The following is a 24907-nucleotide window of genomic DNA, read 5'->3' on the forward strand; positions in this document are numbered from 1 at the left end:
TGGGAGCCACCTGCCCACAGGCCCATGCCCTGGTTCCTTGGGGGTCTCCCCGGCTCTGTACCAGCTCCAGGCTCCCTCCTGGTTCCCAGGCGCCACAGCAGATGCTGGGCCAGAGGTCCTGGGCCGGAGTTGGGGGGTGTAGCCCTTTGTTGAGTTTAGTGGAGAGAACTGAGAAGATTTCCAGCAGGAATAAAGGGGTCGCCTACTGACTGTGGCGCCACCTCTTACCCTCATTGATGAGGGGCTCCGTCCCACACCGGAGTGAGGCGGGCCACTCCGTCAGTCCCTGTGGCCTAAGTTCTTCCAGCCCTTTTTTGCACCCCCCACTCATGGAGCATTTAGAGCACAGCACGGTTCCTTGCACTCGTCGTTCTGGTTTACGAACAGGAACCTGTAACTTGATTCCCTCACAGCCACCGCAGCGGCCCACCGTGCCTCTGTCACAGTGATGTCGCCGCCGTGCTGGCCTGTGAGGTGTCTGAGGGCATGCCCCAGCGGTCTTGTTCTCCCTGGTACCTCCAGAAACCTGCGAGAGCAGTGAGTGAGTGCCAGGTTCCCCATGGTCAGGCTTACAGGAAAGGGAAGAACACGTGAGCATAAGAACATGAGTCTACCTACAAGATTAATGATTCATTAACTAGCATTTTATACTCAGTCAGTGATTAGATGTCCCCAAGCATTCATTGTACAATAGTTTCTTTGTTCAAATCTGGAACAAAGTAAGGTCTCTGCGTTACAGTGTTTCCTGCCTCTTAGGCCTCACATTACATTGAATAAAGGGGTCTGAGGGATCAGTGTGGCGGCCACATTGGGCCTTCTCCAGCTTTAGTGGGAGACACACGGTCCATGTCCACACCAGCCTGAGGCCAATGGCTACAAGCCCAGTGGTCAGGCCAGACAGGGCTCCACTGCCATCTTTCTCTTAGCCAATTCGAGTCCGACATCAGCCGTTCCTCCATGGGCTCTGCTTCCCTGCTGGGGTTGAGAACCTGTTGCAGTGGCCACACAGGACTCCCAGGGGGAGCTGACAGGTTACCACGAGTCACAAGCAGAAGCCGTGATGGGTCCATTGCAGCTCCTCAGCCGGCAGCCAGTCTCTCTGGTGCTCAGCCTCCCAGTCACGTACGTGGTCCCTTGGCTGCTTCCTTGTTTGGTGGGTCTCTGGTTTCAGTGCTGCGGCTCCCCTGCAGCTGCGGCTTGGGGTGGCTTCTGCTGCCCCCGCTGCTTTAGGCAGGGTTCTTGCAACGAACCCTGTTCTGCTGGTGACTCTTCCTCCGAGGTTGGGAGTTCTCTCTGCTACCCCTCCCTGTGTGCAGGGCCCCAAGTGACCACTGGTGAGGTTACAGAGACCCGCGTAGAAGGCTGTACTTGGGCCTTTCATGTGGCCACTTCCCTCTGCCCCTGTCTTCCCCCTGCACGTTGCTTGTTACATGCCGTCTCTGGTGGTCCAGACCATGGGTCCAAACATTGGCTCTCGAGCTGTGTGACTGAAGTAAAATGGAAAATTAAAATAAATGTATCATAGTTTCATTGACAGAAGCTTTTGAAGGGTGTTATTCAGATTATGGTGCTCTCGTTTGTAAAAACATTCATGGCTATTGAATAATAATTAAGTTGCTGTGAGGGGCAGGATTGGCTCTTCAGTCTCAAAAGTTTGCTGACCCTGATCTAGATTAGTGTTTCCCAGAGTGGGTGGTACCGGCTCCTGTAGGGAGCTGGGACGACGACCCAGGGTGTCTACACTTGGTCCTGGACACACAGGCCAGAGCTCAAATGTTTGGTAACCAGGGCACCCTGAGGCTTTCTTTCTTTTGCCCCTGAAAAGGGGCAGTGGGCTCAGTAATTGGGAATCGGTGGTCTAGGTTCTGCTTTTGGCGTCTCACGGGCTTGTGTCACAGGCAGGGCTTTGGGGTGCCAGGCGTTTTGTACCTCGAAGGCCCCTTGCATGTGGCCTAGATTGTCTTTCCGCAAATGTCCTTGGTCCATAGAGAAGGAACTTGAGGCTCTGAGACCAGCTAGAGGGAGGGTCGAGATGAGCCCCCAGGCTCCTGGTGCCAAGGGTGAAGGCGCCTGGGTCTTCTCTGTTAGCAAGGGCTTGTATGAGGTCCAAGCACTGGCTTCCCTCCCTCAGGAACCCCTAGATGGGTATAGAAAGGAGACTTTGCATGTTTTTGTGGTTTAAATCTACTTAATGCTTATCACATGCTTAAGGGTAAATGGTAATCTCAAACAATCTCAAGAATAAAATCAGATGCCACCTGGATATTGTGGAAAGATAAAGCCCCACACATGCATATACAAGCGTACACGTACATTCTCTTGTGGAAGGTCCCTGGCATGGACAGCCATGGAGTTGCTGAGTTTGAATTACCCAGTTGGAGAGAGACACCTGCTCCTGGCCAGCCGAGTGCTGTCCACCCTGCCTTCCCAGGCAGTTTTGAAGCTGATGACCAGAGATTACTGACTTTCCAAGGTGTGTCTAAAATGAAGGCCCTTTAAGGAACAGAGGAGCTGCTGCCGTCAGCATGGACCGTGACCCCACTGCCGTTAGGTTAGGGTTAGGTGACTTTTCCAGCAGGTTCTATATAGGGCACAAATACGGCTCTTACGGAACTGGGTGGTGTTGCTATTCAATCTCTTCAGACACTTAGATGCCCTGTGGTGGTTTTCTTAAAGCCACATTCAGATTTTAATGTTGGTTCAGTTTGGTATACATACACATCCCACCCACCACCCAAACTAGGAAAGCGTGCCCCAAATGGTCTTCCTAAGAAAGCCAGGTGACTTGTCAGTCTCTGGGCATGATGAAACGCCACTGTTGTCGGGTTGCTGGAGGCAGGCCTGTGGGTGTGGGTGAGGTTGGGGGTGGTGCTCGAGAATGGGTGAGCAGGGGGCTTTTCCTTCTTCCTCCCTCCCTGGCTTTGGGAAGGCACCGGAGGCCCCCTCGGCTTCCCTTTTTCTTGTAGTCGATGCCACGGCCAAGCAACGTCAACAATGAAGAAACCCTGTCTCCTGTGTTAATACCATCACGTGCCCTTCAAGCCCAATTAAAAGCTTTGTGAATTAAAGCTTGATTGACAATCAGAAGTTTTCAATTTGGAGACTAAACTTAAAAATAACAAAACAGGATGAGCTAGGTGAAGGCGCTCACTGTCCTGCACATGATAAAACGGTGGTGGAGGTGTGTTAATACGCACGCACGCTGTGCTGGCCCGCCCCCTGCTGCCCGCATCATTGCTGCTGTGACTGCCATGGTAGAGAAGCCCTGCATGGGGGGCGGGGACAGAGCCCTCGAAGGACACGGGCTGCCTTAGGCTGCCCAAGATGCAGGAGCAGGGCCTGTGCAGGCGCTCGGCCAGCACTTGGCTGCTGCTCAGGAGAAACGTGTGGTCACTGTCCCCAACCAAAAAGGCCAGTTCTGCTCTATCCTGCAGTGGAGCTGGGCACCAGCGGGTCTGGTCTGGTTTTAGGATGCAGGGGACTTGCAAAAGGCAGATGTGGTAAAAGAGATTTGACTCAATTTGTAAAAGACTGACATTGACTTTTTCAGAAATGGAACTGTGTGGTTTTCCTTTTGTGTAGACGCTAGAAAACTCCCCCTTCCCTGAATTTATTACCTTGTACCCTGAGATGGAGATGAAGTTGTCGGCATGCATGTTTTGGGCGTCTGTTCTTCCCCGTCCCCCATGCACACCCACCAGTGCCTTCCTCAGCCTGTGGTGCTGTGACTACTCGCGGCGATGTGGCAGCCCGTCTGAAGTGGGCAGTCTTTGGGCCAGTAAGCTTCCCGTTGCCAGCTATAGTTCCCTTCACAAAGGAAAGCTGCCCTTCGGCTGTGGTGTGGGCGGTGGTTCAGTGGCTGACCCCCCCCACAGGCTCGCCCCCCTGCCTCAGGATAAGTTCATGATGGGTTTCTGGGTCCGAGCTCTCCTCCCAGAGGGCTGTGCACCCCTCCCACTCGTGAGACTCTTTGGTATGTCCTCGTGTTGCCTCTGTGCCAGGGGGAGGCAGGCAGTCCGTTGCTGGGGCTCATGAAACACGCACAGGGCACATATCTGCAGTCGCCCATCACACCCTCGTCTCAGGCTTGGCGGGGGTGGGGGAGGTGGGGCAGTGGCATTCAGAGCCAAAGGTCAGCTCAGATTCTGCGGGGTCATCATGCTCACATGTTCTTGAAGGACACAGAATGGTCACAGAGGCTTTATCATGAAGGCGTTTGCAAAAAATTGAAACGGCAGTGCCCATATGGAGGCTTGGTTGGGAACCGTCGCCTCATAGTTTGGCATCCTTGTTGACCAAGGGGCCTGTGACTTGAGCAGCGCTTTCTGGCGTGCCTCCCCCCCCCCTGCTCAGTTGTCTGCGACCGTTTGAAGTTAGTTTGTGGGGTCTGCGTTGACGTGCTGAGTCTTCCTCGTGGCTGTGAGCATCCTGAGGGCACCAGGTGGCATGGCTGCAGGTGGGGGCAGCCTGAGCTCTGCAATTGGGGGAGGGGAGAGCAGAGCGGGGCTCATACTGTGATTGAAGAGGGCACGGGACTATTTCGGGGGCCGTGGAACTCCTCAGGAACTTTGCTCTTTTCCTGTAGCCGACAACTTGGTCTTGAGTTTATAGGTTGTTAATTCCTGCCTGGGCAACGGTTTGTCAGGCGATGGTAATTATTGTTTATTTAAAATGTCCAAAACTTAGAGGTGCTTTGACCATGTTCTTTAAGGGTTAAGGAGGCAAAGGAAACGTTGGGTGTGGGTGGGCAGTGGGGCGGGCAGTGGGGCTGTCACCTGACTCTCAGCCTCTCTCCCTGCTCCTGTGTCAACAGGAACAGCTTGATTCCGAGACGAGTACGACGACGCAGCCAGAGACTCTTCAGACGGCGGCCTCCCTGTTGGCCTCTCAGGTACTGAGCGCACAGCGCAGGCCGGGACAGCGAGCCAGAGGGAGCATGGCATGGGTGGAATGGTCTGTCACAGCGAGGGATGTGCCTTTTCTGTGCTGACACGATGCCCAGCCCTCCCTCCCTCACAGGGTCCCGGCCCAGTGCTCAGGGAGAGTGTTCGTTTGGTACAAGCTGAAGAGGACATTTCAACGAGGAGAGGGCATAAACCCTCTCCCTGGAATTTTGGCAGCTTGACAGGGTTGTCTCCCCCTAACTGGCCCCTGCCTCAGTCCTCTCTCTGCTTTTTGGTCTGCTGGTCGGTGAGACCTGTCGTTGAAAGTTGGTTTTGGTTTGTCCTAGAAGTGGTGTCAGTGCCGATGCCTCACAAGCACCCCAGCCCCATGTCGATGGCGAAGCCTCCAAATGGAGGAGGAGTGGTTGCCCAACTGGCTCTGCGGCTCTCTTGCCGCCTGACCCAGGCTCTGGTGGCTTCTCTGCTCCGTGCCTCCCATGGCACCCCTGCACACTCCTCGTGTGTCACCCTGAAGACTAGTGTGTGCTGGCTGGCGTCCCCCCGATGCTGCTGTGCTGGATTGCCCACAGTGCTGACTGAACGGCATGCTGTTGCTGGGGGACCCCGGGCTGCTCGGGGCAGCACTGGATGGGCCAGCCTGGGAGTGGATTGTGGTGCTGGCTGTGTGCCCTCTGCTGTGCCACCTCGCTCTCTGGGGAGCTGGTTTCAGGGGCTCTTCTCAACAGGCGAGGTGAGGAGGGACTTCTTCAGTGAGAGGATTCCTGGCTTCTCAGGGAGGAAACCGCCTAGTGCATTATGTTGAGACGCCCTGGGAAACGGGGGATGTGGCCTGGGTGTGTTGGAGCGAGCCCCCACTGCTTGGGGACAGAGAGCTGCCTAGACTGTGCAGGCGTAGGGGGCCAGGGTGAGGTAAGGGCCCGAACCTGACAAGCTTTCGCCAAAGCTCTCATTTTGGATGTTAAGAAGACTGTAGAAAGAGTAGTCAGTTTTTTAGTTTAAGACTTCTTTAACATTAGCCTGTATCACTGTTAACGTACATGAAATCTCAAAGTTCACGGTGCCAGGAACACGGAGGTTCCCTACAGACCTGCTGCTCCTTGTCTGAGGCGAACGTTGAGTCTTCTCCCACACGGGGGCGCCACAGCACCGGTTGCTGTGGACTTCTAGGGCCTTCAAAAGGTTCAAGGAAAATCTTCATTCTTCTTCAGTGGCCTTTTCTTTGACTTTTACATGAAGCCTCTGCAGACACTTTAAAGCAGATGACAAGTCATTCTGAGAGGACCCTGTTTTGAAAATATGATTACTTGGGAGTATATATATACTTGTGTGAAAAACATTTTGTAGCCACTTGAAAAAAAATTGAGGTATAGAAAAATTATCAGATGGCATGTGTATGTGTAAAATAATTCAAACTCGTGAAAAAATGTAGAAATATAGAAGAAATTACTCGGCATGTATCTTAGAAATAACAAGTGGGTGTAAGGGGCCCTCAACTTGATGGCAGTGTTTGGTTTTTATATGTATGTGCCCGTCATATTTCATAATGACTTGGACAACATCAAGGTGTTGAACAAACCATTAGGTGGTGACAGGCGTGTGACTGACTGTCCACCCCAGGCGTCCTCAAACTATGGCCCACTGGCCACATGCAGCCCGCCAAGGACATCTGACCCGCTGGGTGTTTTTGCCCCGTTTTTTTACTTCAAAATAAGGTATGTGCAGTGTGCATAGGGATTGATTTGTTCATAGTTTTCTTTTAAACTATAGTCTGGTCCTCCAATGGGTCTGAGGGACAGTGAACTGGCCTCCTGTTTAAGTTTGAGGATCCCTGGCCCACCCTGACAGCAGGCGGTGCCCTGGCCTCTATGCAGCGGCCTCTCCTCCGAGCAGGCCCCACCGGTCCCTGGGGACGCCACCTGGTGGCTGCTGTGCACACTCCAAATGATGCCCTGTGTTTGCTTTGTCCGCAGAAAACGCCCAGCACAGACCTGTCTGATATCCCTGCTCTCCCTGCAAACCCCATTCCTGTCATCAAAAACTCAATAAAACTGAGACTGAACCGGTAAAAACCACCTCAGGGGTCCATACGTAATACCTGCCAACTCAACCTGTTGTCTGGAGGGATCACCAAGGAGAGCGGCAGAGGGGACAAAGTGCGACAGGCTGAGAGGGGCTGCAGGCGGGCCGGTGCCCCCACCCCCCGGGCTCCTCCGTGCTGGATGGAAGTCCAGGTTCGTATGTGAAGCCAGGAGCGCTATTATTAATGTGTTAGCAACAGTCATGTTACATGATTTCAAAAGATTACTGCCTTTAAAAAAACAAAAAATCCACCTCAAGTTCTAGTTGTGTCCATAATTGACATCTGGATTGGGTTTATGTTTGATGCGTTGTTTGGAAAATTTGCAATACAGACTGGCATAAGAATTCCTTATTCTGATGATGCACTTTTATGTATTTTTTATTAGAAAGTAGAACTAATTTTAGATTGTCAGCTGGATGGATTTCCATTTTTTCCCCCGAGGAGTTTTCTTTACCATTAGTCTCCACGTTGGACATGGCTGTGCGTGGTGATGCTGCACCTCAGGGGCAGGAGTGCCGCCAGCTCCATCCTCGTGCAGCTATAACCCTGTGCCCGGGGTCCACGCATGACATTGAAGGGGTAATTAGGAAGTAGCTTGGTTGTGAGGGGTCCTAATTAAGAAACGATATCTTGGTTTTATTGGGAGGATGGTTTTGCAGTGCATACAAATCAGCGATCAAACAGCAGATTTTTTTCCTTTGAGCCTGTCGCAGCGCCATCTTCTTTTACCTTTTTGTCCGTCGTCCCTGAAACAACCGCCCGCCCCTTGCATGTACGCTTTGTAAAGTAGGGCTGACCAAGCGCCAGCGCCCTGCCGCCTCCACCGAAACCCCTGAGTGGCCCTGGGAGTGTGTGGCACCAACCTCCGACCTGGCTCCCCAGCCACCTGCCTGCTGGCCACAGGCCAGCCTGTGAGCCCACCTACCAAGAGGACTTCGGTCTCCATGGCGTAGTCTCCGGGAATTTTAAACTATGTTTTATTTTTAAATGGCCTACCCAATGTGCTAGTACATTTTACTCACAGAAACATTGAAGTCATTTCTAGCAAACGCTTGACGTCTAGTCAGCTCCCTCCTCCTTTTTGTCTCATTCGATCCACAAATTAGGACAGACCGACACCCACCCTCCCAACTGAGTGGCCGAAAGCCCACCTCCAGGAAGTCCATCCTGCAAGGTGGGGGGGGGGGGGGGGGGGGGCATGATGCTGGGGACAAGGCAAGCGTGTGCGTGGACATCCTGACAAGCATGTCATGTGAGCCCTGCTCTGTTCTGCCCCGCAGTCCTCACGCCAACCTGCAATGAGTCCCCCGCCCCCCTCCAAGTCCACTCCCGGGGTGGACTGCAGTCTCCCCTGCAGCTGTGCAGTGATCCAGGCATCCCTTTCACCTCTGCTTCCCACACTCCCGGCTCTGGCCCCGCCCCCCGCCCCCCACCTGCCCACGGAGAGGACGGCATGCTCGCAGGTGACGGGGCGCGGTGTCTGTGTGTTTTGCGTAGCTTCAGAGTTAGATGGAAATTGCCAGGCACAGATGTAGTCTTGTCGTTTTGTTTACACATTGGGGGGACATCCAGTTTATTAAAGTCCCTGTAACTGCACCCAGTTTTGCCAGGCTGGAGACCTGGCACTTCCCTGTGTAGTGACTGTCATTCCCCTTCTCATCCCTGGAGGGCAGACTGTTGCTTCCGCACGTGTGCGCAGTGTCTCATGACTGGAGTTTGCTTTGTTTTATAGTATCTGTACTCCTTGTATTTTTCCAGAGCTATTTTGTAAACAGATGATGTATTTCTCCATTGAAAACACAATAAAAAAACACAGCACAATCCCACCGTTGACTGGGCTCGGGCCTGGGCGCCTCGTGGACTCTTGTTCTGGCTTCCCGGGCTGGCCACAAGCAGACCCTTAGCCAGCGGCAAGCCTGGTGCTCCTGGCTCCCCCAGTTCGGGGCCCTTCGTTTCCTGGGCGGGATCTCTAAGGTGGAGGATCAGAGCACTGGGCGTGCTGAGCCCCGCCTGTGGTGGCCTGGTCTGCAGCACAGACTAGACCTGCGGCTACTCCTGCATCAGGGCCCTCGCTCTGCCCCCATGCTCTCCCATGCCAGTGGGTGGCACTGTGGCTTCTCAGGGAACCCGGTGACAGCCTAGAACTTTGTAATCAGGAAACTTGAGTCAGAGACTGCTTTCTCCTCCCGAGAGCCTGAGTGCCCAGCATGGCCTGCCTCCCCTTGCCCGTGGGTGTGTGCGTGCGTGCATTAGGCATCACCTCTGGCCCTGTCGAGGAGGACTTGAGTGGGGTGCAAGCTGGGCGGCACAGGGTCTTGTGCTAAAAGCGGGTGGGGCCAAGCTGTGGGCTACCCATTGAGGCAGCTAGACTCAGACTTTGGGGGTGGTGATGGTGGTATGTGAGGGGGGTGTGCAGGCACTGGTGAGACCTCTTTGCCAAGCCACGTGGTCATGGACACTCACCTGGACACAGGGCCAGCACCACCCCATGTCCGGACCTGGGCATTTGGTGCTTCTCCAGGAGGAGGACGGGTGATGGGAAGGGTGTGTGTTGGAACCTGTGCCGTGCCGCGCCCCCCCCCCCCCCCCCGCGGTGCGGGAGAGCTATGTGCTGTGGTGGCACCTAGGTGGCGGGGTGTGGCCTGCAGTCACTGTCGTCGGGGGAGCGCTCCAACAGCAACCTGAGGACGGATGGCTCTTCACGAAGCCCTGGCACCAGGAGTGCATTTGAGCAAATAGACCAGCTCATGACTTAAAAAGACACCAGTTCCTTTGCGATACTTTTTGCCAGTTTAAATCCTAATAAAAATGGATGTTACTGGGGAAACCAGTGCCTGAATCGCTGTATTGTGTTCTGTTTCTGTTTAAAGCTCGCCTCTGTGATACACCTCTGGTGTCAGCATGCCTAGCCGGCTGACCGACTGGCAGGGTCCCTCTTCACCCAGACCCTTCTCAGGCCAAGGGATGTCCCGAGCACGTCCCTCAGCAAGTCCTGCAGCAGATCCCTCAGCGAGCGTGGAGTGTGGGTGTCTCAGCCTGAGAGGCAAGCACCTGTTGAGTGCTGAGCTGTCAGCTCCTGGAGGCACCGTGATGACCAGCCTTGGGGTCCTGTTAGCACCAAGTCGGGAAGAGGGCGCCCTCTCTGGAGCTGGTGTTCTGAAGACCACTGCTGCTGAGCATCTGGGTTTGGCTGAAAAGGGTGGCGTTTTAAGTGCCTTTCCCTTATCTTGCCCTTTCCTCGAGGGGGCGGAGTTCGCTAAGCTGGAGGTCACAGCCTGGCCCTCCCAGCCTGGGAGGCTGGGATCCCTCCATGTATCTGAGTCCAGACGCCTCATGTTTTTCACTGCAGAGGGCGCAGTCGTGCCCCGAGTTTGTGCAGGGGAGTCTGAAGGGCTGTTTACAACAAGCAGCGCGGTGCACGCCATGGCTGCCCTCCCCCCTTCAGGTGTTCCGGTTCGTGGTACATGAGGCCGGAGTCGTGTGCAGAGGAAGGACAGGACTGCTACTCAGCTATTCATAGCTCCTCAAAGCATCATCTGTGACCAAGCGCTAGAGCACAAGTCCCCTCCCACCGTCTGCATGGGCTGCTGTGTGTGCCCCTTGTGGTCTGCTTTCTGGTGACCAGGAAGGATTTCTGCTCCTTTGGCCCCAGAGCTGACCAGAGAAATCCTTGCTGGGTGGAGGTGGGCTGGCAGGCTGATGTCTGGGGTAAGAAGAGGCAGTCTGGAACACAGTGCTGCCCCTGCAGTGGCACTGCCTGACCAGAGTGGCCTAGGGGGAGGGCTTCTGTGCCCAGAGTGACTTCCTGGTGGTCAGCAAGAGCCAGACGTGCAGACTGAGGGTGCACCTCCCCGAGTCACCACCTGTCAGGACCACGTGGGTGTTCTGGCCTCACCAGGAGCATGGCTGTTCCGCAGACGCAGTTGGGGCTGCCGCCTGTTCTTTAAAAACAAGTCTTCCTAAGCCTTCTAAAAACACATTTTTTGTTCATTTTTCTAAGATTGCCAAAAGAAGCTGGGTGTCCAGTCTCTCACTATAGGGCCCTCCCCAGCTCCCTGCAGGCTTCAATCCAAGTTAGGGAAGAGGGAGGGGCTGCCAGTTCCCAGTAGACCCCTCGGCTCCGCCATCCCCCAGGACCTGCGAGTGGGTGAGGATGCTCGGGGCCTAGGTACCAGGCAGGAGTCCGCCCAGCAGGCCAAGAGCTGCACCCTTAGGCTGCTTCTCGGTACAGCACCCTCCCTCCAAACTTTGGCACCGCGTGGCGCCTGTGCTGAGTTCCAGAAAGCTGGCAGGAGAATCGGGCCTTGTTTGTCTTCTCTGACTGCAGCAGAGCTGCTAATAAAGAGATTGATGATCAGGTTGTCGAGAGGAGACAGTTGGGCAGAACCGCTCCCCATGAGTGACAGAGGGCACTCTCCCTTCGCAGCCAAGACAGCCGCCCCCAGCAGAGAGCCGGCCATGCCTGGACCGCATTTCGAGGTGCTGGGCGCTGCCTGGGCCAGAGTGCTCCTGTACGGCCCTCCCCATGCCCCCCAACTGCCAAACACACTCCAGTAATGGACTCAGAGACCCCCCGGCAAACCAGCAGTCACTGGGGAAATGGACCACAGCTTTGGTGGCCAGCCCGAATACCCCCAGAGCCCAGGGGCTTGAGTGTGGGCTCGAGAGAGGAGCCTGGGCCAACTCTTGGCCCCCTCTTGGGTGCAAGTGCCAATCTGCCCAGAGGAGGCATCGAATCACCAGAATGCACCTGAGGGTGGCACTGACCTAGGGGCGTGAGAAAAAGGGCCCAGTCTATGGGCACAAGGGGTGGGGGCTGGGGTGTGTGTGCACGGATGCTGCCAGTGTCCCTCAGAAGCCAAGATGGCCTGTGTGCTTTGGACCTGTTCTCAGGTGGGACCAGTCCCTGGGGAGGACGTGCTTGGGTTGACCCAGTGGCTGCCACAGTGGACTTGATGTGGCAGCAATGATGAGGTTGGCACAGGGTCAAGCAGTGTCCCCCTCTGTTGGACGAGGGGCCGCACGGCCAACTGGACGCTCGTTTGGTGAAAGCGTGTTGGGATTTGAATAAGGTCCAGCTGCCGTGCTCGGTCCTTGACACCCATCACTCCCTTATAGAGCTCTCTGCATCTGTCTTTTACAATTTGGCTCATGAGATTTCTTCCCTCCTCTCTTTCTTGTTTGAAACCAGCCTCCCAGTGGGTTCCACGTCCACCTTCCCTCCTACAGCAAGGCTGCTGCTCAGACCTGATGGGGAAGGGTTGTGAGGGCCCTGGCCCTTGTCTCAACAATTTCCTTACTATTTTTAAATTTCCCCTTTTGCTTGTGGACTTTATTTAATAAAGAGAAGAAAACACAGCCGTCACATCAAACGGGCTATGGGATCCCATTAACAGCCCCCCTCCCCTCCACCACCCCCCTCTGGTGTGGTGTCTGTGGTTCTTTATCTCCTACTTTTCCCACCCTCCCTGTTTGCTGCTCTTTAAGGGAGCTCTGGATGCTTGCCGTGGAGCCAATCAATCCCAGCTCACAGTGACCCCAGAGGATAGACAAGATGACTTGGCAGATTCCAAAGCTGTACATCTTCCCTGGTGCAGACAGCCTCATCTTTCTCCCGCAGAGAGGCTGGTGGGTCTGAACCGCGGACCTTTCAGGTAGCAGCTCCGCAGCTGGGCACGTAACTCACTGGGGAAAAAGCCAGGGTCCTTGGCTTGTTTCTTACTTTTCCGCAGGTCTCATCAAGATGGATCTGTCTGGAATCCACGGGGGTGGGCCTTCTTGGAAGCTGGGCTCGGTGACTCCAGGGCTGAGCCTGACTTCGTACTGGAGGGCCAGGCCCTGGCTGGTGTGAGGCCACTTCACCTGATGACACCTAATTACATTGGCCGAACATCTGGATGTTTAAGATGTGTCATTTTCCATACGGAATGCCCGTCGTCCTTCCCATCTTCTCCCTTTTAACCCACTAATGGTTTTAAATAGCGTCTTTAAACTGTTCAAGAGTCAAGCAGATCTCCCAGACCCAGTGGCCCTGAGGTCATCTTTAACCCTGAGATGCCCCCACAGCATCAGCTCGGCGTGGCCAGGGAAGACGCCCTGCCAGGCCCAGTTGATGGCAGCAACTGGCAAAGGCTCCAAGGGTAGGTGTGGTTAACGAGGAGGCGGGGAGAACACCACTGTAGTGTCAGGTCACTGAGCTTTGAGCTGAGCATGGAGGAGCTGTAGAATAGGGGTCCAGGCCGGACAGATTCTTCTACAGCATGGGCATTAGAGGGGCTTGGACAGCAATGGCAACCGAGTTACCTCCAACGTGGCTCAGCAGGTGCTGTGCTTGGAAGGTGCCACATAATGTGTTTTTATCACAAAATGGGCACATAAAAGTATCACAGCAGGAGTATTATATTTAAAATTAAAATTTGAATAGATGTCTCATCCCCAACACACACACACACACCCTCCCCTCACCCCTCCCCTGGCTAGATTGTATAAAAGGATGGCTCATCCCCAACACACACCCTCCCCTCACCCCTCCCTCCCCTGGTTAGATTGTATAAAAGGCTGTGGCCGTGGCTGGCAGGGCTAGAATGTGGGTGTGCATCAGCGGGCCGCCAGGTTGGTGTTGGTGCACATTGGTGAATCCTCTCTGACTGAATGGTAACTTATAAACCAAACTCTCTGCCATCAAAGTCGGTGCCGGTTCATAGCAACGCTCCCTGGGTTCCCAAGACCTAACTGTTCTCCTGAGAAGTGGCTGGTGGTTTCAAAGTGCCACCCTTGGGATTGCAGCCCCACTGCCAGGGCTCCTGACTCCACTCCCCCTGTTCCTGGGCCTGGTGCTGGGCATCCTAGTGGAGTTGCGCACAGTCCCCTGTGGGCCCAGCACCAGCCACTGGGACCCCTGGGGGGGTCTTGCCTCAAGGGCTTTGAGGCACGAACCTGAATACAGTATGGCTACTGAGGGGGCTGAGCAGTGTCCCCTGTGGACTGAGAGTTCAGGATGGGTGCTGAGGGCAGAGCGGTGTCCCCCAACAACTGAGGAGGGGGAGCAAATTGCAGGCTTATGAGTATACTGGTGAAACCTCCCCTACCAGATCCACTCTCCATCTGAATTTAGCCGGATCCCCACCCCACTACACACATGTTATAAGTTAAAATGTTCAACTTGATGGGCGTGCAGGTTCACAGGGCCAGCTGGCTTGGGCTGGGCTGTGTCACAAGCGGATATGGCCCCGCCACCTGCCCATTCACTCTGCAAAGGATCGCTGGCCCCAGGGGCACTGCTCGAGTTTGGGCTGAGTAGGGAGGGCCCCAGGGCTTGACAGTACTGGGCTCAGCCACACTGGATCTCCTCTGACTCCATGCTCCCCTGACCACTCTGCCACCCCTCCTGAAGTGGGTGGTTTGGGGCCAGCAGCACCTGGTTGGCCACCAGTGAGTCCTCGTCGTGCCAGTGGGCAAGGGTATGGCCCGTGGTTGGGTCACACTGCTTATCCCCCAGGCCCTCCCTTACCACTGGCCACCTCCTGCACCTGGCTGTCTCCTGGTTCACCCCTCACCCAGCCACTCCGCTCCCCTAGGAGAGGACACGAGAACAGGAATTTGGAGGGCTGACGTGGGGTTGTGGGGGAAGGGGATGGTGTCCAGGGTCTTGAGCTTGGGGCTCAAGGGATTGGTTGAGCTGGTAAGGAGGCCTGGAGTCAGCCTGGGGGAAGGCTATAGGCCCGTAACCTGGGCTGCCTCCACACCCTGCAGGTCAGCCTGCCAAAGACTTGGGTCCTTGATCCTTGGGCCCGCTGTGGGGTATTGAGCTGTGGAATCATAGCTCCCAGGGCCAGCCACATAGGAACAGCTTAGTTGGTGGGGCCAATGTGTTTTGCCCACGACTGCTCGCGGTCCACCTACTGCCTTCCCTCCCTGGGGAATGCAGCTCTTCTCTGGAAGCCGCCAGAGCTGCTGGACTGGCTGTGAGGACAGGCAGCTGGCCAACGAGGCGGGCAGGGCCCACGCCTGCCCTGCTGTCTCCACAAAGGCTGCAGCCCACCCACCATCCACCTGGATGATGCGAATGAAGTAGAGAGACCAGTGCCAGGGCCAGGAGGGCAGGAATGTGGGGGACACTTCTCCACCCTGTGCCCACCCCAGTGTGTACAAGGCTTGCTTAGGCAGGAACACGGGAGGCAGGGGGTCAGAGCCTTGTCTCAGGACCCCCAGCATGGGAGCAGTCGAGGCAGAACCTACCCCATCTGACCCCCTTCCATCTCCCAACCACCCCCACACCAGGGCAGACAGGCCCTGACTGGACCTTTTGGTCACTTACTGCCCTAGACAGCTGGAGCCCGGTAGCCCAGAGCCCTTACAGAGCTTTGTGGGGGGAGTGGCTGTTGGGGCTCATGACTACCTTGGGGCCACCCGGCGTTTTTAGCCACTCTGCAAGCCACCCAGCTCCTGCAACATGAAGGGACGGGGGACATGGGCTGAGCCACTTGGTGAGTGTGTCTGAGGCAGAAGGCACCCTGGGGGCGGGCACAGTTTAGGGCGTTTCAAGGTGCCTTTATTGAAAAGGTGGTACCCCGTTCTCATGGTGTTGCGGAGAGTGTCTCCGGAGCAGGGCAAGTTCCAAGGCTCTGGAAGGACGGACAGCCTGGGCTGCTGGCACGCTCCCTCCCCCTGGAAGCCGGCCGGAGTCAGCAGAATGTGGAAAGTTCCCCCAGGAGCTCTTGGAGAGCCTGTCCCCCAGGGCCACTGTGTTCAGTGTAGGGCCCAGCCCTGGTGGCCTGGAGAAGGACATCGTGCTTGGGGGAGCGGAGGGTGGGCAGAAGAGAGGAGGGGGCCTCACGAGTCCACCTGTCACCCTGCCTGGGCGGGGGTGGGGTGTGTATGGGGCTGCTTGGGACCTCGGAGCTGTGCTTTCTCTGCAGCCACATGGGCTTGTGTGGGGTCTGCACATGGTCTCTCCTAGGACACCCTGAGGAAGGGGCTTCTGGGTGCAGAGCAGGGCCGGGGCTCCCCATGGGCATCGAGCTGGTCATCACAGCACGGCTTGGCGGTTGGCAGAAAGGCTGGGGGAGGAAGGTTATGTCCGCTCAGAACCACCTTGTAAAACAGACCTGGGTCATCTGAAGACTCCGCCCCAGGAAGCTCCCTGGTGAGGGCCCGGCTCCTGTCTAGGGGTTCCTGCCTGAGAGTGCCTGCCACCGGATGCTTGTCCCTCAGAGGCTGAGGGGGGCCTGCCCTCCACGCACACGTGTGGGGGGTTTGGGTGCAGCCCTAGCTGATGGCCGGGGGTCTTCATCCCAAATGGGGCATGCACCTCTACGGCCCTTGAGCTGTGTTACTATGGCAGCAAGCTCGGCACAGCCCGGTTTGCACATGAACAAAGGGGTCGCCCCTTTGGGCCAGCTCCTGGAGCCTTGGGTCTGAACCCAAGTCTGAGCTCAGCTGCATGCCACCTCTGGTGAAGTTCAGCCTGCCTGGCCCTCTGACCCCTCCTGGCTGAGGCCCAGCCATACTGCAGGTGCTTGGGGGCTTCTTGGGTGGGATGGGGGCACTGGAGGGGGGCGGCTCTCATTCTCTTTCCATAGTGCCTGTGGCTCCCTGGATGTCCTTCAGCTTCACTGACCAGCTGGGCTGACCATAGTTTGACATGACTTGGCCAGGCCCTCGACTAGCCTCCTGGGAGTTGGGTCAGAGCCTCAGGGCAACCTGCCTACCTGCCCCCACTGGGGGTGTGTGTGTGAGGGGCTGACAGTTTGACCCTGCCCAGTCAAGACCTCCCGGGACTTGCCCTTCAGCCAAGAGACCTGTAGCCGCCCAACCTAGTGCCCTCCACTTGTAACCTCAGAGCCTGCTCACCTGCTATTTCTTCTTCTGGGCGGGAGGCAGAGCCAGGGCCTGTACCCCTGGTACCACCTGCACCGCCCCTGCCCAGTGCTGCACAATGATGGTGGTGCTCAAAGAATCCTTGAGGCACTGGTTAAAGCAGCTGGCTGCTAAGCCACAGGTTGGAGGGTCAAGTCCCTAGCAGCTTGGTGGAGAAAAGCCTTGGGGACCCCTCCTGTAGGGACCCACAGGGTGGCTGGCTGTCGGACCCCCCCTCCCCCAGGACCCCACTCAGCCAGAACATGGAGGGACAACTTCCTGAAGCTCCTGGGGGGTTGGCAGAAGCTCTGAGCACAAGGTGTCTGGAGACCCCACAGCCACTGGTGGCTCTCGGGGTGGAGGGTACATGCCCCTTGGGGAACTGGCCAAAGGCCCTGGCCAGCTGCCCGAGGGAGGAGCCTTTCAGGGCTGGATTGTTGGGCACCTGCCCTCACTGCCTCCTTGCCCCACATGTGGGGTCCCGCGGGCTTCCTCCACTCCTGTAGAGCTGGGGGCGCAGAGGGCCTCCCCAGAGTTTGTGTAGCCCCCAACATCTGCTGAGCCAAGAGGGTTCATTTAGGGATTAGGCCTGCTTCTCATCTATGCGTCATTAAGCACCCACATCTGCTGCTGGGCGGGAGGGTGAGTGAGCAAGCGAGCAAGCAATCAGCAGAATATTGAGAAAAGTTATAAAGGAATCTTCGTCGTCCCTCTCGGCTCCCGGCGCTGGCATTGCCAGTGAGTGGGCGCCAGGAGCTGAGGCCAGCCCGCTCCCTGGATGGGAAGTTAGAGCCGAGCGTAACCTAACTGAACCTGCAGCCGGCTGTGTGCGTGTGTGCATGGGTGTGTGAGAGACCACATGGCGCATGCCTATGGTCAGGTGTGTGCGTGTAGGGCCCTGTGTATACTTGTGTGTTTGTGAGAACTGGCCCGTGTACAAGTAGGTATGTTTATGGGCATGTGTGTACACTCTTGTCTGAGCTTGTGCACCCACGTGTGTATACAAGTAGGTGCCTGCATGTGCGAGGGTTTGCTTATGTGAGTGCTTGTGGGTACATGCCTGTGTGTGTGTCTACTTGTATTGTGAGCATTCTTGTGCACATAACGTGTGTGAGGGCGTGTGGCAGAGGAGAGCGGTGTGCACACCCCTGTAGGGACAGGAGGGGAAGTAAACCTGAGGGGCTCCATCCCTTTTCCTTGTGTGACTTTGATGGAGCCTCTGGCCCTCGGTCTCCTTTTCTGGGCAGTGGGTGTGCTGGGCTGCGGTACCTGCCTGCTGCACAGAGGAAGCCCAGGCCCAGGGCAGGGCCTCAGCTGTGGGTATAGCTGCTGTGTGGGGCCCTCCCGGTGGTAAGGTCCTAGTCTTGGCTGCCTACGAGCAGGGAGTGTGGAGCTTGGGCCAGGGTGCCAGGGCCTGGCCAGGTGACCAGTCTTGCCACCAGTCCTGGTGCAGGAGGCCTCCTGCCCCGGGCACCCAGGCCATGCTGTCTTCTGGGCACTTCTAGAGGCCTGGCCATTGGGGACAAAATGCTGGCTGTGGCCTGAGGTCTGCCTGTCCCCCCCACCCCATCCCCACCAGTAGCATCCACAGTGACACGTGATGGGTCAACAACACGTGTCACTGCCCTCCCTGGAATGGGCTCTTCTCACCAACGCCCATGCTGCTGCTGCTGCGAAAGACTCTGCCAGCCCTAGACTGGCCACCGGACCGACTGCAGCACAGGGCCCAGCACGGGACCAGGAGTGGACAGTCTTGCTCCAGGGCCCAGGATGTGGGGGACCCAGCGCGGAAGGTCAAGTGATTTTTCTCAAATAAGGAGACATTCTCTCTAGGCACGCAGTACCCCAACTTAGCCACTGTCCACGGCCTCGGATTTGGAGGGCATAGAAAAGACCCCTTTAGAAGTCTGTTTTCTAAAGTGACCTGCTAGGAACTGTTTTTCTGGGAATTTACCCCAGTGATTCCACCTCCTGGTGCATCCTTCCTGCCCCTGGGTGGGGAAACAGGACCCCCAGTTCCGGGTCCCAGGTCTCTATCCCCCAGCCCCTGCCTCCAGGTCCCAGGTTATGGATGCCCTCGGCTCTAAGACCACCTGACTTCACCTTGGGAGCCTCAGTGAGCCCTAGCATCTACCAAGGCTGTTTGTCCCTCACCCCTTTAAACTAGGACATGGTGACTCTCAGACCTGACTCTCAGACCGTCTGATGTTTACAGAAAAGGGACAGAGAAAATGGAGCCAGTTCTGTGTGCCCCTTGGCCCATCCCCCTGCCACTGCCACCCTGCATCCCTGGGAGCATTTGGTGCAAGGGACCAGCCGCTGTGGCCAGCTGGAGCCTGGAGCTCCCTTGGCGCCTTCACACAGAGACACTGGCGACCCTGAGTAAGTGCAGCCGGTGCCCTTGCTGCTGAACCTTGTCCGGGAGGCACAAAGCCAGCAGGTGAGGTTTCGGGGGTCACTCCCAGATGGAGGCAGGGGTCCTGTCCCAGGCCCAGGGCCTCCCAGGAAGCAACAGTTTATGTGTGAACACCACGTGTATGTGCGCATGCGTGCACACGTGCGCCTCACCTCCGTCCTTTTCATTCCTCGTTCAGGACACAGGAAGGTGGGAGGGGGTGTGTGTAGGCACGAGCAGAACTATTTCAGGCCTTAGAGAGAGAGAGGACAAATGAATTTTTGAATAAGCACCGTCTGTGTACTGTGACCTCGGGCCGCCTGCAAATGTGGCGTCAAACACAGACTCGCAAATCCTGATGAGGGTCCGTGTCTGCACCGCTGAGCAGGACAGGCCATGGTCATGAGTGTGATGGACCCCGCTGGCCACTTCCGGTGGAGCCTTGCTCAAAGCGGTGTCCTCCGACTCTTGGGGGCTGACCTGTTCGGCAAGGCATCCGCGCGCGCGCGTGTGTGTGTGTGTGTGTGTGTGTGTGTGTGTGTGTCCATCGGCCCCGAAAGCGTTAAGGGACCCGGGATTAAACGCAGTGCGCAGGAAAATCTGCGGCCGCCTCGCTGCTCCACAAAGCTCTTTTTAGTGTGAACGTAAATGTACACAAATAGTGGATGATGATCTTCTTTATTGGGCTAACATTTATCCAGTAATATCCACACACTTTTAAAACCACCGAGGCCGCCTCTTCAGGTGTTCATTTGAATAGAAATCGCTGAATGAGTGTTTTTATAATTGATCCCTGGAGAACGGGATGTCTAGCGCTGCATAACCAACATTTCCCACTGCTGCTTTTTCGTCTTCTTCCTTTTTTTTTTCCTTTCTTTTTTTGTTCCCCCAAATTGCCACTCTGCAAAATTAGGATTTTGTACAGTTTTGATAAGAGAATTAACCTCCCGTATGCCGAATTCCCTGGCTGTGAGGGGGCTTGTGGGAGTGGGCTTGTGTGAGCTCAACTCTGGGGAGAGACCCCACTCAAGGGTGCGAGGGTGACAGAGGGACGGAGGCGCCCAGGCACTTGCTCTGTGTGCTCAGCCGGGCAGGCCTTGCCCTCTGTGGAGACCCCAGCCCGATGCTCACTGGGCCCAGGAACCTGGGACTCAGGGGAACACGGCCAGCTCTCTCTTCTCCCCAGGTGACCCTTTCAACTGTCACCACCGGCCAAGTGCTCGCTGCCCACAACTGGGGACAGTGGTCGAGCTCTAAGATGGAACATACATATGACCTCAGATTGTGTGTGTGTGCCCATGGGTGTATGCATGTACGTGTGTGCACACGTGTGTGTGAAATCAGGTGCAGAGGATAGAGTTTTGCCCCCTACTTGGTTAGTTTCCATTTTCATGGGAGAGGGGTACAAAGCTCCCCCAAGACTTAGTGCTGCTTCTCTGTGGTTCTTCCAGAAGCAGTCCTCTATGATGGACGCCAGTGAAGGGAGCTGTCAGCTTTTGGGCATCTGCAGGCAGCCGGGCTCAGCCAGGAGAGGAAGAGGGCCACCAGTCTCAGCCCTGGTGTCCGGCTCCCAGGCACGATCACCAGCCCCTCTCGGCCCCGATGGCCAGGCATGTGGGTCTTCACCGCATCTCACTTCACACTGGACGGGGCCGGTTTGCCTCGATCCATATCCATCCGGTGTTTCTGGTTCTGAGCATGATGGGTGTCTGCACCCTGTCTTCTCATTTTGAGGCCTGCTCCATCAGCACAAGAAGGTTCCGGAAACTTGACTCTATCCGTGCAGAGAAGGGTGATGTATCGTGTGGGCTAACTGCAGCAAAAGATTCGGGGCTGGAGCATGCCTGGCCCCTCACATGCATGCTAGAGTCCGACCAGGAAAGAACGGGTTGATCCGCATTACAGTGGACTGCCACCAATCCGCCTTGCACCAGGTATTGCCAGCACACTTCTTAGAAAGGAGTGGGACTTGGTCTGCAGTCCTTAGGACATGGCACCGGGACATTTCAGTCCTGGGCGCAGGACCTGCTTGGAAAGGTAGAAAGCTCAAAATCCCAAGCTCACGGCCATCGAGTTGATTCTGACCCGTGGAGACGCTGTAGGACCAGGGAGAACTGCCCCTGGGGGTCCTGAGACGGAATCTGTAGAGCAGCCGTTCTCAACCTGTGGGTTGCGACCCCTTTGGGGGCCGAAGGACTCTTTCATAGGGGTCACCCAATTCCTAACAGTAGCAAAATGACAGTGATGATGTAGCAACGAAAATAATTTTATGGTTGGGGGATCACCATCACATGAGGAACTGTATCAAAGGGTTGTGGTATTAGGAAGGCTGAGAACCACTGCTGTAGAGGGTAGGGGGTAAAGGAAGACCCTCCGGGTGAGGGAGTGCCCCAGTGGCTACCATAAGGGACTGGGGGCCAGGAAGCGCCCGGTGCTGCTGTTTTCAGGGCTGCTCTGGGTCAGCACCGACTGGCCGGCACCAGGGACAGCAGCGGCAGCAGGAGGAAAGGCCTGGCGATCTGAGAGGCAACGCGTGTTGGTCCTCCGAATCACGGAAGAACGCTGTCTGGGGCACGCTGGGGATGTGACTGCGTGGCTCTGAAACCGTGGCATGGGCGTGGACGCGGCCACTGCACAGGCAGTCTTGCTCTGTTTTGCAGGAGCCAACTGGGTGGCCGGAACCAGCTGTTGTGAGTGCCTGACTTTGCCTGGGCTCCCAAACCTGTGTGTGTGAGGGGGGTGGGGTTGCCTCCTGCTCCAGCCCTGAAGGGTCCCTGTTTGCTTCCCACCTGCCTGAGCCCCCTGACTCCTCTCTGGGCTGGGTGGATGCAGCCTGCTGGCCTCCTGTTCAGCTGGGTCAGCGCATTTCCCGGCTCAGCCCTCTTCACCAGTCAGACCTCTGTAAGGCTGTGGGCCGGGCCCCACCACCTCTGTCCTCAAGGGCCTTGTGTTCCCACAAGTCCCTGTATCCGCTGCCCATGGCTTCCCTGGGCCAGCAAGGAAGGGTGGGGGTGGAGCAGGCACTGGAGGGCTTTGTTGGAGGGAGTGCTTCCTGTCTGGCGCGGCAGAGACCCCAGTGCCAAGAGGGGGGCTTTTTAAACCAGACATTGGTATTCTCACAGCTCAGGCTTCGAGGAAGGCGCCCTCCCGCAGTGGGCTCTGGGGCGAAGCTCACCCGTGCCTGCCTGCCTTGTCTCATCTGCTCTTAGGTCCCTCAGAAGTGGCTCACCGTCACCGCCATGGCCGCGTGTGTTTCCAGGAACCTGGACGCATGGCAGGCACCGGAGGCACGACCAGGGCTGAGGGCGGCAGCCTGGTGCCATCTGGAATTGGCTGGGGTCTGAGCCCAGGGCTCCCAAGGCAGCGGCTTCCAGGGTGGCTAATCCCTGAGCTGTGGGGATCCTGGGCCCAGCATGCTGAGGGGAGGTGGGAACCCCATTCCTAAATGGGGTACTCCCATTCTGAGGGATGAGTACCAGCACTGAAATGAAGCACTTGAAATGCTGCTTAGACAGCGTGTAGGCTCCTGGCTTCCAACCTGTGTCTTCCAGCCCCGCGTGGATGCAGGGACAGGTGGAGACCAGGAGGGAGCCTGAGTTCAGGTTGCAGCCCTGTCCCTGTGCAACACTGTAACCCTGATAGTGGAACGGTGTACCGCCAATAGTGGATGTGTGACCAATGATAATGCAACAGTGTCGCACTGACAGACCGTGTAGCACTGACAGTACAGTGGTGCAATATTAATTTGAAAAGCCCACTCAAACCCACTGCGTGGAGTGGATTCTGACTTGTCATGTCCCTATAGGACAGCGGAGAACTGCTCCTGTGGGTTTCTGATGATTTTATTTCTGTTGTTGAGAACCGACACAGGAAAACATATGCCGACCCAACAATTTCAACACGTACGATTCAGTAACCCTGAGAGACAGCATCTCTCTTTTTTAAAAATTTTTTTATTTTTTAAATTTTTTAAACATTTTATTAGGGGCTCATACAACTGTTATCCCAATCCATACACACATCAATTGTGTAAAGCGCATTTGTACATCGTTTCTCAAAACATTTGCTCTCCACTTAAACCCCCGACATTAGGTCTTCATTTTCCCCCTCCCTCCCCGCTCCCCCCTCCCTCATCAGCCCTTGATAGTTTATAAATGGGTATTTTGTCATATCTTGCCCTGTCCGACATCTCCCTTCACCCACTATTCGGTTGTCTGTCCCCCAGGGAGAAGGTCACACACAGTTCCATGTAATCGGTTCCCTCTTTCCTACCCATTCTCCCTTTACCCTCCCTGTTTTGCCACTCACACCACTGGTCCTATAGGGCTCATCCGTCCTGGATTCCCTGTATTTTCAGTTCCTATCTGTACCAGTGTACATCCTCTGGTCTAGCCAGACTTGCTAGATCAAATTCGAGTCATGGTAGCGGGAGCAGGGAGGAAACATTTAGGAACTAGAGGAAAGTTGTATTTTTCATCGTTGTTACATCGCACCCTGACTGGCTCATCTCCTCCCCGAGACCCCTCTGCAAGGGGATCTCCAGTGGCCTACTAATGGGCTTTGGGTCTCCACTCCGCACTCCCCCCATCATTCACTATGGTAAGATTTTTTGTTCTGATGATGCCTTACACCTGATCCCTTCGACACCTCGTGGTTGCATAGGCTGGTGTGCTTCTTCCATGTGGGCTTTGTTGCTTCTGAGCTTGATGGGAGACAGTATCTCTTGATGGAAGTAGAAAGCCTTGTCTTTCTCCTGAGGAGGGGCTAGTGGTTTTGAACTGCTGACCTTGCAGTTAGCAGCTCAGCTCCTAACCACTATGCCTCCAGGGCTCCCTGGGTATTAACAGGGCAGCCCCAAACCCAAGCCCACCGTGGGGCATGGGTTCCATGTCCTAACACCCCTGCAGGGCAGAGCTGAGCTGCCCTCGTGGGATTCTGACACTAAATCTTTACCGACACAGAGCAGCTGGTGGATTTGAACAGGCAGTTCAACGCCTAACCCACAGTGCTCTAACCAGGGCTCCTTAGCAGTGTGTGGAGCAATGCAGGAGCGATCCCGCCGCCGCAGCTTCCTGGTTGTGTTGGCAGGTGACCTCACAGACACTGCAGGTTCAATCACCGCCGCCGCTGCCTTCCTGCAGAGCAAGTAGCTCACGTGTTTGCGTTTCCCAGAGCACCGAGACGCTGGTGTGCGCTGTGCCTCACCGTGTGCAACTGTGTGGGGAGGAAGTGTCAGTGCTGTGAGCTCTGCCGAAACGTGTCCCAGCCGGCTGCCCTCCCAGCAAGGTCCTGCCTGGGGCAGGCGGGCCTTTGTGTGCCCAGCCTGCTGGGATACCAGCTACTGTCGCCAGGGGCTGCTTGGGACGCCTGCCATTTGTGTGTGCGCGCGCGCGGTTCCTGGGGGGCAGGGTGGGAGGGGACAAAGGGGAGTGGATTTCCAGGAGTTCAAGAAGAAAGAAAATGTTTGCAGACTGTGGTAGCAGTTGTATAACACTGCTTGAGGTGGTGGGACTGTGGGATGCTGTGATGTCTGTAAGAGCTCCCAATCAAAGGGTTAAAAAACAACAAAGCACTCCAGGACGCACCCCCACCCCCACCCCGTCATCCCAGCAGAGGGCGGAGCCTGGGCCCGGGACCCTCCAGTTTCTCTCCCCACCCCGTCAACCTATC

At 56.2% G+C, this 24907-nt stretch overlaps 1 protein-coding gene across 3 annotated transcripts in view; it reads left to right on the plus strand.

The window, feature by feature from the left end:
* The window catches only part of PAPOLA (poly(A) polymerase alpha), a 54695-nt gene extending 45885 nt beyond the window's left edge, over positions 1-8810 (plus strand). For all 3 annotated transcript variants that reach the window (XM_045287912.1, XM_045287911.1, XM_045287910.1), the window contains exons 20-21: positions 4814-4891; positions 6875-8810. In XM_045287912.1, coding sequence (XP_045143847.1) covers positions 4814-4891; positions 6875-6970 — 174 coding nt within the window. In that variant the 3' untranslated portion in view covers positions 6971-8810. The remainder of the gene's footprint in view (positions 1-4813; positions 4892-6874) is intronic.
* Positions 8811-24907: the final 16097 nt, after the last annotated feature.

The sequence above is a fragment of the Echinops telfairi genome, unplaced genomic scaffold (genome assembly GCF_000313985.2).
Source record: "Echinops telfairi isolate 266 unplaced genomic scaffold, ASM31398v2 ScPeMD7_18;HRSCAF=68, whole genome shotgun sequence".
Classification (NCBI taxonomy): Eukaryota; Metazoa; Chordata; class Mammalia; order Afrosoricida; family Tenrecidae; genus Echinops; species Echinops telfairi.